This window comes from Rhodamnia argentea, chromosome 5 (genome assembly GCF_020921035.1).
Source record: "Rhodamnia argentea isolate NSW1041297 chromosome 5, ASM2092103v1, whole genome shotgun sequence".
Lineage (NCBI taxonomy): Eukaryota > Viridiplantae > Streptophyta > Magnoliopsida > Myrtales > Myrtaceae > Rhodamnia > Rhodamnia argentea.
This window is the reverse complement of record NC_063154.1, coordinates 22,668,507-22,682,209: the sequence shown is the minus strand read 5'-3', so window position 1 is coordinate 22,682,209 and position 13,703 is coordinate 22,668,507. Positions and strand designations below refer to the sequence as shown.

At 38.0% G+C, this 13,703-nt stretch overlaps 2 protein-coding genes across 2 annotated transcripts; both read left to right on the top strand.

The window, feature by feature from the left end:
* The first annotated feature begins 1,360 nt into the window (after nucleotides 1–1,360).
* LOC125315246 (double-stranded RNA-binding protein 2-like) lies at nucleotides 1,361–5,408 on the top strand. Its single transcript, XM_048279695.1, has 7 exons — nucleotides 1,361–1,514; nucleotides 2,251–2,373; nucleotides 2,899–3,018; nucleotides 3,629–3,891; nucleotides 4,538–4,748; nucleotides 4,824–5,220; nucleotides 5,351–5,408. Exons 1-7 carry the CDS (start codon nucleotides 1,361–1,363, stop codon nucleotides 5,406–5,408), a joined length of 1,326 nt encoding a protein of 441 aa, XP_048135652.1.
* A 41-nt stretch (nucleotides 5,409–5,449) lies between these two features.
* Nucleotides 5,450–6,338, top strand: LOC125315245. Its single transcript, XM_048279694.1, has 3 exons — nucleotides 5,450–5,678; nucleotides 5,961–6,150; nucleotides 6,281–6,338. Exons 1-3 carry the CDS (start codon nucleotides 5,450–5,452, stop codon nucleotides 6,336–6,338), a joined length of 477 nt encoding a protein of 158 aa, XP_048135651.1.
* Nucleotides 6,339–13,703: the final 7,365 nt, after the last annotated feature.

Here is a 13,703-nt window from a genome sequence, read left to right as displayed (position 1 = left end):
GGGTTGTCGATGATAGCTATTGCCGATATTGCTACGTGTTGGAATTCGAAAATGAAGGCGGTTGATCCGCTCAACCACATAATTGCCGGATAATTTACACGTACAATTCTATCGATTAGTAACTTCTAGTGGATAATCATGTTTAGAATCGCGAGTAGTGTAACTACCTATCAATATCTATAGCTAGTGTTAGGAATTTGTTTATGTTTCAAAATCCATAATTGTTTGTAAATAAATGTCTACGATGAGATGTAAAAAATCAGGTTGTACTCATTAAAAACTCTTGCTCAATCAATAACCCAACACATATTGCAATTTTATGTTTAAATTTAAGTTTCTTGGAAATTTATCTTTTTAGTAGCTTTAAATTTCTCGTATTATTATGTGGCATCCCAATTCGAAACGTGCTTGCTACCTAACCTCGTCTTTTGCTTTAATATTTTATTGTTATATAGAGTATCCGGCGCATGCAGAAGAACGTCAAATATCCGGCATACACGCCTATGTCACGCCCCGATCCCCGGGCCCGCAACAACTCTACCGAAACACCTCCGGTCATAAAAGGACGACATCTCAGGCACATCATCAACCCATTATTTTATCTTATTATTAAGCGCATACGGAACGTGTAACTCCCAAACAATTATAAAATAAACAGGTATAGAAAAGTAGGAAATCACGTCGGGCACAATCCTTTTTATTTATTTACTGTTAACCCTAGGAAGAACGTATATACAAGCCCTACCTCGGGGGCACTTCCTACAACCCTCTAAAAATACCGGATCGGGATTATAAGTTAACACTACTCCGTGCTACTAAAAAAGAATCTGCGAACACTTCCGGTTTCCAACTAAGGGCTTGAAAAATAGTTAACAACAACAGAGTGAAATATAAAATCTCAATGAATCAACGCCTAAGTCCGAGTAGGACATTGACTCGCTCAAGGCATCCTAAGCATGTAATACAACAACGATGGTAGACTAATAACATGCAATTCTCGCAATGCTTTACCTATTATAGAGTTAAACCTAAAATCAACAGTCACCATCAGCCACATACAGGATTACCCCGCCTTGATCCACGCATTAAATAATTCATATATATTAGGCTATCCAAATCTCCCATTTTCTCCATCAATGATTATCCATAAAAATAAGATTTCTCATAAATGACAAATTCTTGAAATTGGCCAGTCCAGTGTCACGTGACGTAGGTCCCAGGAAAATATATGTGTACGGTTCGTCTCATTGGACGTCGGTCCCAAAAGCCCTGACTTCGCTGGAGCCGGAGCGCCTCCTCCGATAGCCTCCGTCGTCCGCCGTTTCGGTCTCAGCGAGCGAGCCAGAGGGAGGGAAGCGCAATGAGCGATCTCTGCCAGTTTCCCGATCTGTGCCTGTTTCCTGAGCTGGAGCTTCCTCGCTCGGCTACGGCTACGGCTCTGGCTCCGGCAGCGGATGCGGACGCGGCTTCTACTCTGGCTCCTGCTCTGTCTCAGGCCCCGTCGGATTCTTCACGTAACTCTCTCTCTCTCTCTCTGTGCGTGTGTGTGTGGAAAATACATACTTTGCTTGAGAAGACGCCTGTGGAATTTGGGGGAGGAACTGTCAAGTTTCCGTCTAGAGAAATGCTCGAAAAATGCTGTGGAAATCTGTTTGATTGAATAAGATGAAATGAGAAAGTTTTGACGGGAAAGAAGACCCTAAAAAGATACTAGCTTGCTTCCACTTCTCTGATGAACTTCGGTCCATGATGAGGATTGATTAGCTTCTGCATTACCTTTAGTGGGTGACTGGGTGCCGATCAGATTATTTGAGAAGTTGGCGTTGATAAATTGCTTGACCAATTTCTTTTGGCGAAGGCCCTTAGAAGTTAATTTGCCTCTATTCTGGAATTTCAAATCGGTTGGGGTATATATCTTAAACCTTAGTTGACTCCAACGTTAGCAGACAGGGCGAGTGCACTTCTCAGTTTTTTCCGATAATAGCTGGTGGTTGAAGGTGTGGAGTTCCTTTACCACATACTTTTAAATTACCATTGCAAGAACAGACAAGATAAAGTGTCTTTCGTAATGGAGACGAATTTTGAGACTACATATGGTTACTAGAGTTCCTCAGTTCATACCCTTACGGAAAAGGCCTTTCCTCACATGCTATGATTCCTGTTTCCCATGATCTGTAATGGAAACCCATAAAAAGCGCCGCACAGGCATCGATTTTCAATATGACAGTTATCTCTATCTATTTTTTTCAGCTGTGCCTTTCAGAAAGTACAATCTGAGTCAATTTCCTCAACCGGAACTTCCTCTTGCTCGGGCTCTGGCTCCACCCTCATCTCAGGCTCCCATGCAAGCTCAGGCGTTCGAACCTTCTCCCCGTAAGTCTTGCTGACGAATATTGGTTTATATTGAGATTTGCGTCAACATAAGGTAATCAAGAATGATTAGCTTCTGCGTACACTAGATTCTTGTAAATTATGTTTCTTTCTCCAATTCCTTTTGCATCGAGATTGCATTCTTTACTGCATACCTGATATTTGGCCGTGTAGGTTGACTATGATTGCAGAAGAAATAAAGAATACTGCAAGTTTTATTTTTCGAAATGATCTCCTAATCATTTGGTCAAAAGATGTGGAATCTCTTGGCTAAGTATTTCTTGATTTATCATTCCAAAGGCAAACAAGACAAGTGTTTTTTCATTTATTTATTGCGGAGGCTTGCTATCTATCAATGAAGAACTTGGAGGCTGGACACTCTGCAGTACCCAATTCATCCCCCCATGTGAAAGGCTGTTCGTCTCATGCTATGATCTTTTTACCCATGATCTCACATCAAATGTTATAAATTGTGCTGGAGAGGCTTTGTCTTTTAATATGAAATCATTTCTATTCCATTTTTTGCAGTTGTACCAGCCAGAATGGAAGATCTCAGTGAATTTTCTCAACCAGATATTCCTTTAGCTATCCTTGCTCAGGCTCTAGCTCCACCTTCAACTCAGGCTCAGGTTTCCTGCCCTCCTTCATGTAAGTCTTGCCTTCTGTTTTGGTCTCTCGTCTGATTTTACTTGTTCCTGGTGAAGAAATCGATGTTAATAAATTTACATAGCTTAAACATTTACCTATCTTTGGGGTTTGTCTCACTTTGCTCTCCATTGTTTCATTTTTTGTAATGTACCCTGTGTATACTGATTTCTACAGACCATTTTAAAATGACCCAAGTTTTTGCCACATTATAATGTATGGACCACTGTGCTCACATAGGGTCAAAACTGTCTTTTTTGACAATTGATTCATTCGAACAGTCGACGTTTGGCCTATGACTTTGTATACTTTGTTTTCGAGAACTGTCTTACTAACTATTGGCTATGCATCTTGTTGACTAGAAGGATAGTTAGATAGAAAATTCAAGTAATTTTGAGGACAAATGTGACTCTATGCCGGAATAAATAGATATATGAGGTGTTGTGACAAACTTTAGTGATTTTGCCAATGATGGTGGATATTTGAGAAAACTTGAAACGATTTTGTTAAATCTAAAAGGCGAACCAGGAAATGAGTAAAAAGGCTAGTGATGTATGGCATTATTAATAACCAAAAATGGAGACCTTATGTATGATCTATGTAATTTATTCAGGTGTTCCAGAGCATGTGATGTACAAAAATCGGTTGCAGGAGTATACACAGAAGACAATGGTGCAGTCTCCTATTTATAATACTATTAACGAAGGAAGTCAACATGCCCCGCGATATAGGTCGACGGTATTTGTAGATGGGAAAAGCTTCACATGTCCCAACACATTTCCCCAAAAAAAGGAAGCTGAGCAAAATGTTGCTCAAATTGCATTGGATCTTTTGTCACAAATGATGAAGGATGAAGGCTGTCCTCTCATCCATGAGGTTTCATGCTTTTTTACCTATTGCTGCTATGTTGGATATACATTGTGATCGATTCACTTGAATTGTTAGTTAGCATATGTTATATAGCCGAAAATGCTGTAAATCATTATGTTTAATTTGCTGCAATGTTCTTAACATGCAAGCGGATATCTTGAAGAGACCTTGAACTGAACCTGACTAATTCATTTGTGACCTTCCAACCATGAATGTACATCAGGTGGATATCTCTGCAATTTCTCCCAGTAAATATTGTCTTATAAAAGCTGATTGCAAGAACTCGCCTTTTGATGGATTTTGGTATAATTCATCCAGTTCTATGTGCACGTCCAAAAGGAGGTCAACATTTGATTCTCATTATCTAAGTGTTCTTGTCATGTGGTCAACCGGACCTTGTTGATTTCTCCACATATTCCTGGTGTCTTATATGATCTTTAGATGAATTTTCGAAATATTGTCTCTATCGAATGACTGATAGTTATTCTCAACTATATGGAATCACTAAATTGATTGAGGAATATGAAGATAGGAGGTATGAAGGTGCAACCGGAAAACAGGATGTTTGCTTCACGCTCTCAATGCTATATTTTGATTCTTGATTCATCCTTCTGTCTTTAACTAATTCACTCGTTGTTTCATTACTGCACAGGATGCAGTTTTTTGCAAGTCTATTCTTAATGAATATGCAGCCAAGATGAACATGGAAATGCCCAATTACACAACTATTCAGCCACAAGGGGCAGTTCCAGTTTTTATATCCTCTTTGGTTTTCAATGGTGTAACTTGCACTGGCGGCCTGGGTACAAGCAAAAAGGAGGCTGAACGATTGGCGGCCCGTGCTGCCATTCAATCCCTATATGGTATGCCATTTTCTATACTTCATTTTGAAGTTATGCGCGTTTCTATCCATTCAACTAATAAAGGATGTAATGCAGATGATAGCAAGTCAAAAATGGTTCTTTTGAATACAATCAAGTCTAAGCGGGAACTTTATGCTGCATACTGGGGGACTAAACATTCATATCCTGTTGGAGTGAATGTGGGAGGCAATTCTGAAACCTCAAATACCGAGCATAGGGAAGCTTTAGCCTCTGGACCAGCTAATTATATCCTTAGTTGTGCTATTCCCGAGGCATGCTCAGAGGTACCTGCACCACATCATTTGCCCCAATTACCAAGTGCAGTGGCTAGAGCATCCTCTGCAGTAGGGAATTCCTTGATCTCCTTTGTTCCTGCGACTACCGAACAGCAGCCCATTGCTGCTATGAGTTCTGGTAGAAAGCGACGTAAGAACAAGAAAAAGTCCAATAAGAAACCGCGTGTTGATCCTCAGTAGGTTGCACTCTTTACTTTCTAAAATCCTTTTTGTAAACCATGTGATGCATGCTTGTCTGCCTGCGTTGCTTCTTGCTTTAGGAGTTGGATCATTCACTCTGTTGCCTAATATTCATGATTTTTGCAGGTTACCCAATGCTGTCATGCCCTTTGACCAAGCCCCGCCTTGTTCTGTTGCAAAGTAGATGGAATAAATGTATGCACTTTCTAGCTAGACATTATATACATGGACCTTGCATCCAATCCGACATTAAAAATCCTAATTATCAAGGATCCAACACAAAGAAGTTTGCATACCGCTCAAAAGAGAGAGCCCCGATGCCAGCCACAAGGGGCAGTTCCAGTTTTTGTATCCTCTTTGGTTTTCAATGGTGTAACTTACACTGGCGGCCTTGGTACAAGCAAAAAGGAGGCTGAACGATTGGTGGCCCGTGCTGCCATTCAATCCCTATATGGTATGCCATTTTCTATACTTCATTTTGAAGTTATGCGCGTTTCTATCCATTCAACTAATAAAGGATGTAATGCGGATGATAGCAAGTCAAAAATGGTTCTTTCGAATACAATCAAGTCTAAGCGGGAACTTTATGCTGCATACCGGGGGACTAAACATTCATATCCTGTTGGAGCGAATGCGGGAGGCAATTCTGAAACCTCAAATACCGAGCATAGAGAAGCTTTAGCCTCTGGACCAGCTAATTATATCCTTAGTTCTGCTATTCCCTAGGCATGTTCAGAGGTACCTGCACCACATCATTTGCCCCAATTACCAAGTGCAGTGGCTAGAGCATCCTCTGCAGTAGGGAATTCCTTGATCTCCTTTGTTCCTGCGACTACCGAACAGCAGCCCATTGCTGCTATGAGTTCTGGTAGAAAGCGACGTAAGAACAAGAAAAAGGCCAATAAGAAACCGCGTGTTGATCCTCAGTAGGCTCCACTCTTTACTTTCTAAAATCCTTTTTGTAAACCATGTGATGCATGCTTGTCTGCCTGTGTTGCTTCTTGCTTTAGGAGTTGGATCATTCGCTCTGTTGCCTAATATTCATGATTTTTGCAGGTTACCCAATGCTGTCATGCCCTTTGACCAAGCCCCGCCTTGTTCTGTTGCAAAGTAGATGGAATAAATGTATGCACTTTCTAGCTAGACATTAGCTTCTAAGGCTTGGCATCGGGGCTCTCTCTTTTGAGCGGTATGCAAACTTCTTTGTGTTGGATCCTTGATAATTAGGATTTTTAATGTCGGATTGAATGCGAGGTCCATGTATATAATGGCGAGGATATTGATCTCAGAATCTCTTGTTTGATGCCATGGAAGAGAATTTCTTTGCACCGGGTCTCATTTGTACTGTCGTGTTACATTATAGGCATCGCGGTCCTCTCCTCGAGATCAGAGGACTGGCGTCATTGAGCAAATTACACAAGTGTGCGCACACTGGTGCAAATTGTGGAATCAATAATAAATAGGTGTCCAGCATAGGTAGATATGTTCGGGTCTCTTAACACATTTCACTGTCTCTCGAAACTTGATCACTTGCGCTTCAGGACCGGTTTCGTCTAACAGAATGCAACCGCAGGATGCCGAGACCATGGTCCATAAATTTTTTCAAACTTTTGATGAACTCTTTATCATCGGATGACATTAGGTGCTCTCCGAAGTCAGAAGGAAGTGATTTTGCTTAATTCAACCCTCAAAGTTGACCTGGAATCTCTACTCTCATCTTTCACATGAGTTGGCAGTTCATTGTACTCCAGATTTGTTTGTTCATTTTTCACCATTCCCAATTTTTTTTCCTTAGTTCACATGATTAAAATGATTCTTCTACACAGAATGCAGAAAAAAAAGGGCTACCAAGTTCTCTTTCCTGAATATTTTGCAGCAAGAATTAATCCCAAAGAACTAATCAAGGTCCATAGTTTGCAACAAAACACAATTTGTAACTTTGAACCTACATAAAAATTATGAAAGGGCTGGAATCATATTACATTTGGACATCATGTCACATATGCTACACATGATAATAGCAACAACTTTGAGGAAAAAAACACGACATTGTCACTAGAACTAGGTAAAGACCTTAATGCAACTGCAAAAACTACTCACTCAAAGAGAGCTAAAATTGCGACCATCAGCAGAAGGGAAAGAATCATGACCCAGGATCGTGCGTGGCGCATTTCCGACGAAGAGTTTGGCACCAGAGGGTGCTTGTAGTACCATGGATAATGAGGCAAGGCGGGATCAGGAGGGGAAGGTGCATTGCCCAAGTACCACAGTGTGCAGAAAACAGTATGGAAAGTACCTGCTAGGGGGTGATGGCGGCAACGGTGGAGATGGCAACAGTGGCGGCGGTTAGATTGTGGGGCTTGTTGGCGGCGGGTAGGTTGTGGGTGTCATTGGCGGCAGGAGACAAGGATAAGGACAGTCGCTAGGCGGCGGCTACGAAATCGTTACTGCAGCTTTTCCATGACCAAGACATAAAGCACGTACACCATGGCCATTTTTTTATGGTTCTTTCCATTCCTGTGTAACTACTTACTTCGCTGAGAGGGAGAAACCAAAGGTTCAAACACAAAGAAGTAGATGAAAATGTGGGAGTTTTGGAGGAGGTGCATTAAGTGATTATGGAGCAGGCCGAACTCTCTCTCTCTCTCTCTCTCTCTCGACAAGTAATAACCCTTTGTCTTGTACATAAGGGTCTCATTGTATTATTCATCCGCAAGAAAAAATTAATGAAAAAATCTTAAACTTATTTTAATTGTGTCAATTCAGTTATAATTTTTTTTCAATTCAGTCATAAACTTTTTGTATTGGTGCCAATTTAGTCCACCCGAGTAATTTTGACCTGAAATAACCGACGTGGCAATTTTTAATAATATTTTAATATTTTTTCTTTTTTATTTATTTATTTTATCTCTTTTTTTTCTTTTTTTGTCTTTTTTAAAATAAATACAAAATTAAAAATATTAAAATATTAAAATATTATTAAAAATTACCACGTCAGCCCAAGAAACGTCACGTCATCGATTTCTAGATAAAATTAGTATGACGAACCGAATTGGTATAAATGCAAAAAATTTAGGATTGGCAAAAAAATGGTTTATGACTGAATTTGTACAATTATAATAAGTTTAGCATTTGTTTTTTTTATAATTCTCACTTCCTCGATGGGTCTGGAAGGCATGAGAATGTGCACTACATAAAATAAGTTGGAGATTTTACAAAGCTTTTTACAAAGGAACCCTCTAGGTCTTAGGCACTACCCCATTGCCTAAAGGGTCATCACTAGATTGCACATATCGGCCAGCTTTCACGTTCTCAGCCACAGCCCTAAACTTGATCAACCTTCTACTATACTAAGGAAGGTAGACCTGCCCTACAAATCTGTCAATTGTTTCACCTACGTTGGAGTGAACTCACATTTTTTTCTAAATGTTTTCACAAATATGCCCTACAAAGCTAATTAGGCTCCGTTTGTTTTTGAAAAATGTTTTCCAAGTTGTCGTTTTTCCGAAAAATGAAGATATTCTCCGATGTTTGACTGAAACTTGAAATCGAACCGGAAAATATTTTATGTCATTTGTTAAGAAAAATCAATTTTCACCGTATACGTCTTTTAATAAATCTTTTTATATTTTAAAAAAAATCAGTTTTTCACTTATTTTCTTTTATCTTTTTTATGTTTCTTTTTTATTTTTTATTTTCTTGTTTTTCTTTTTGCCTTTCTTCTTCGGCTGGCGATTGGCCGCCAAGCCTCGCTACTAGCCGATGATGCTCGAGCTCACCAAATTTTGGTGGCCAAACTTGGCCATCGGGCAAGGCCGATTTAAAAAAAACTAGAACTAACTCTAATCGTAAAGTTTTAGATATTGGGTCGAGAATCGACTCACAATAACATCGATCGCATGTAAGAAAAATACTATTACATTTCAAATCCCCTTCTCGTACTTACTTAAAAAAAAACTCAATATATTTCCCAATTCTCCACCCAAAGTTTCATATTTCCATTTTATCTCAGCTTTTTCAAACGTAGTTTTAGTTTGTGACACTTAAAATGAAGTCCCACTAGTTATTCCTCAATTGGTTGAGACTCTGATTCAAGCATTGAAGCCTATCATATTAGGCGTAAATCAGTCTTTGGATGATGAATATATGTTCCTTCTCTAATTGAAGGACAATTTCCCAGCTGTAAAATGAAACAATGTTGCAGCTCTAAATTTCTCCCTCGAGCTACATTGTTCCTACTAAATATGGATTCTGCAATACGCCGACTTCTGTTTCGAGCAAATCGCATTGAATGTCGATCCATCAATCCCAAATCTAACAAGCTCGCCTTGCCTTGCCACTAGCCAGAAATCAACCGAAGAAGAAGAGAAAATAAAAAAGGAAAATAAAAAAAGAAGGAAAAATAAAAAAATAAAAAGATAAATATTAATTAAAAATTTAGAATTTTTTTAAAAATAAAAAAATAAAAAGAAAATAAATATGAAAGAGAAGAGGAAGGAAGAGAAAAATGTTTTCCTCATTTTTTAAGGAGGTTTTTTTTCATGTGCAGAAAATATTTTCCTTGTCGCTCGACCATCATTGGAGTCTTGACACTAGATTTTAGTCTTTTTTATTTTTATAAAATTAATCAAAAATCAACAAAAATTCATAAATTTGAAAATCAAACTTTGGGAAACTTCACCAAGCCTAGGGAACTAATTTTGAACAAAAAAAAATTTATGACTTTTTTTTCGAATTTCTAGTATTTCTTTTATAGGAAAATACCCCAAAAATGAGAAAAATAGCATACGTGACCAGAAAAATATGGAAAAATAAAATTAGTCTTATTTTAATCCCAATTGCATTTTGGTCGCTTTAAGTCCTAAAACTTTGACTGGAAACCTTCTTATTTTCTACGACCAAACGTCGAAAAATTCGAAAAATATTTTTCTAAAAGTTGTTTTCTGCCATACAAACGGAACTTAGTTGGGACAAGAGTCAATTGATCATTGGATTGGGACACCACTTCAACTACTACCCTTTGGGATCAAAGGGGTTATTTCCCTATTTTTCCCTCAATTTTCACCAGCTCCTAAAATTGTTCGTCTTAAAGAATTGTATGAATATTTCTGGTGATAGCAGCATCTTGGTTAAAAAAAAAAAAAACCAGTAGTGGGACCAGAGACCTTTAAATGTGAGTTCAAACAATGTCTCACACTTTGTCCTTGAAGAAAATTATCCCTCGATGGCGATGAAGTCTTTGGTAATGTGAATCGCTGAATTAGACGACTACTATTCTGCTCATTCGTAGTCGGCACTCGTCAAGAGTGGTGATTGCCAATGCGATAAGAGAACATGATTTAAATTGATAGGAATAGTCAATAAGAACACGACATGTAAACTTGAACTTGCGGCACTGTTATTTTTTTTTTTTGTAAGGTAAGTATGTATTGATCTTTCAAAAGCTAGATACAAAAAAACCGGGCACAGAAGCTATGAACTCAACATGGCACATCTTGCGGCACTGTTATCAATGCCAAATATGTCAAAATTAGACCCAAAAGAGGAAAAAAAGCTGAGTTTCGTAGATCATATGTTTCCAAAATGCTAGCGATCCGCTTGCCGAATCGTATAGTGCAAATCCACCCAAAGCATTAAAATATATTACGTGTCCTAACGTGTCGGAATTCTCTCTATTTTTTTTTTTATAAATCACGTATTGGCGTGTTATGTAGTGTCGTGTCCCGTATCGTGTTGGTGCTCCATAGATTAAAACTGAGATTTTTCTTGCTTAATATAGATAATGAGGAATTTCCTCTTGGATTTCTCATTAATGGTAATATAGCTAACAAGCATACACGAATATGGTTATATATAGTGTTGTGCTAGCAACATTTCCTGTAATTTACTTTTTATTTTGTTAAAAGGAAGATCAGAAGCATGTCGATTGTCGAACATAATAATGTCCCTTTTGACGGCGGAATCTGCACTGGTGCCGATGGTATGTGCTAATGTCCCTTTTTATTCTTCGATTTCTGGCTTACAATGTTGTTAATGTATATCAATTCCTTTCCCAATATGAGCCATTAATCATTTGAATTTTCGACGACACAAATTTGGTAGTGTGTATAGATGATGAGGATTGCGATGTAGTTGAGTGTGATGGCAAAATATGAGATCAAGGTCAATAAATGATTGATTGTAGAGGGTCAAGAAATGTGGCCCGAATTGGTGGGATAGAATGGAGAGAGAGCAAAAGTTGTGATCGAAAAGGACAATGCGTAACCGATACACGTGACGGTTCTGAAGTTTAATTAAATGCGCTAGCAAGATCAAATATGGTCATTTTGATCGCTTCTATCTATTTATCTTCGAAATAAACTTAATTGGTAATGTCTAACTAGTTAAATTGAATTAATGTCAATTAGCTGCTTCACACAACTAGGAACAGAAAAAGGTCCACGAGATAGTACGTCTAACTCGTGCTGAACTTGAGTGCACAATTAGTTGCTTCAAAAGTTTTAGACATTAGAAAATCATGGGAATGAAGATTAATATTAATACACATGCGGACAGTACCAAGAAAAATTCAGCTTGTACGAATCAATATCTGCTCTAGCATAAGCGTATCCTTTCTTGGCCTAGGACTTCGATTAGAATCAATAGATTATGGACTAAAATGTACACGAGATTAGTTGGGAGTTTGAAAAATCTTGATGAACCACCTTACATAAATTATTTAACGTTATTTTCCCCTCTTTGAGAATAGAATTATCGTAATCCTGCCATATTAAAGAGAATCATTAGTGCCTGATTACTAGCTTTAGTTATATGACTATGAGGGGCTTTCTTTTAGATTTCATAATAGTAGTCGAAGCATTTACTGCCTATAATATACGAAACTCTGTATATAAAGCGTTGTGCATGCAAAAACATTAATATAATTTACATTTTAGTATTGTACAAGGAAGATCAAAAGCATATGGAATAATAGCAAAATAATCTCACCTAGCTTGTGATAGTCATGGATGCTCTTTCCGTGAATGCTGTGGTGGTACGCCTCAAAAAGGATTATGTCCCTCTATTTATTTATTTATTTTTTGTTTCTGGCTTAATTGTTAATTTACGTCAACTCTTTTACCTGTATGAGCCATTAATCATTTGGATTTTCAAGCATATGAATTTTAGTTGTATCCATGGATTATGAGGAATGTGATACTAATTGAGTGTGATGACATATCTGAGATCGAGATTGACAAATGACTGATTATAAGGCGTGGAGTTCGATGGCCTGACTTGGTAGGAGAGAATGAAGAGCAAGAGAAGGCGGTGATCGAGAAGGACATTGTGTATGTAATGGTTGTGTTGACACAGCGAAATGCATATGATTTATCGATTTTTGCTGTAATCGAGTATATGTTTAGATTCATGGAAATGATAATGTCTTTCAAGTACCCATGATTGGATGAGTGGGATAACATGTGATTCCGCATAAAATAGCTCATGGAGCTATTATACTGATAAACTGAAACAAATAATCATTTGATGTAGCCCTATTTATATGCTAGGCTTGGTATGACCGATAAGTGTTCGTCTTTTGCGTGAAGTTCTAACCTGTATGAACTAGCTGCTGTCAGAGACCTCAAATTAAGCTACTAACAAGTAAGAAGACTGGTCTCCCAGATATTTGAGAAAAATTCCATGCATGAGGTTTAAATTTACAACATATATTATGCATATTAAATCATTAAACCATTTAGAAGAAGCAACCAAAAAAGATAGAACAAATTACATGGACGATTTATCAAGGGACAACTTGTTAATTCTGATGAGCGATTAATGCCTTTTGAGAGCTTTCACCTGTGGCCTTTTACCATGCAGCTTTAGCTTCTCCCGTCCTATATTGCAGCTTCATCCCGCTTTGATGCGTCAACTATTCTTCTTCTTGCGGACTCTTATATCGTTTCATCTCAATGCCTACGAATTCTTAGCGTGTGATAGATGTTGGGGTTATCCCTTATCGATTGTGAAAATGGCTGATGGTCGGTTTATAAGTATGAAGAAAAATCTCATCCTATACCCAACAGTCACACATGAGAGATATGGGTTGTTCTTCATCATTTGAGGTAACTTTTGAGATGAGAGAGGCTTAAGACCATCATGAGTGCAAGAATGCATAAAATGTCGATTTTTTTATCTATGATCATTGCTACGCTTCATAGCAACCAAGTAAATGATATAAAATTCATATATATTTTTTTAATTATGTACATAAATTCTAGCATTTAGCAAGGGCAAAAAGTGGTAGAATGGGAATACCTGTATCGTATGACGTTGTGAACAACATGAAAAATTGAGTAAAACAAAGAACCGATTATACTGCTGAATTGTTCCGTGGAAAAATGGTTTGAAAATTGTGATCCAAGAGCTGTGGTCGGGAAGAACAGAGAATGCTTTTTAGTTTCCATTTTCTTCATCGAGAGTTGTCTTATTTTCTTGA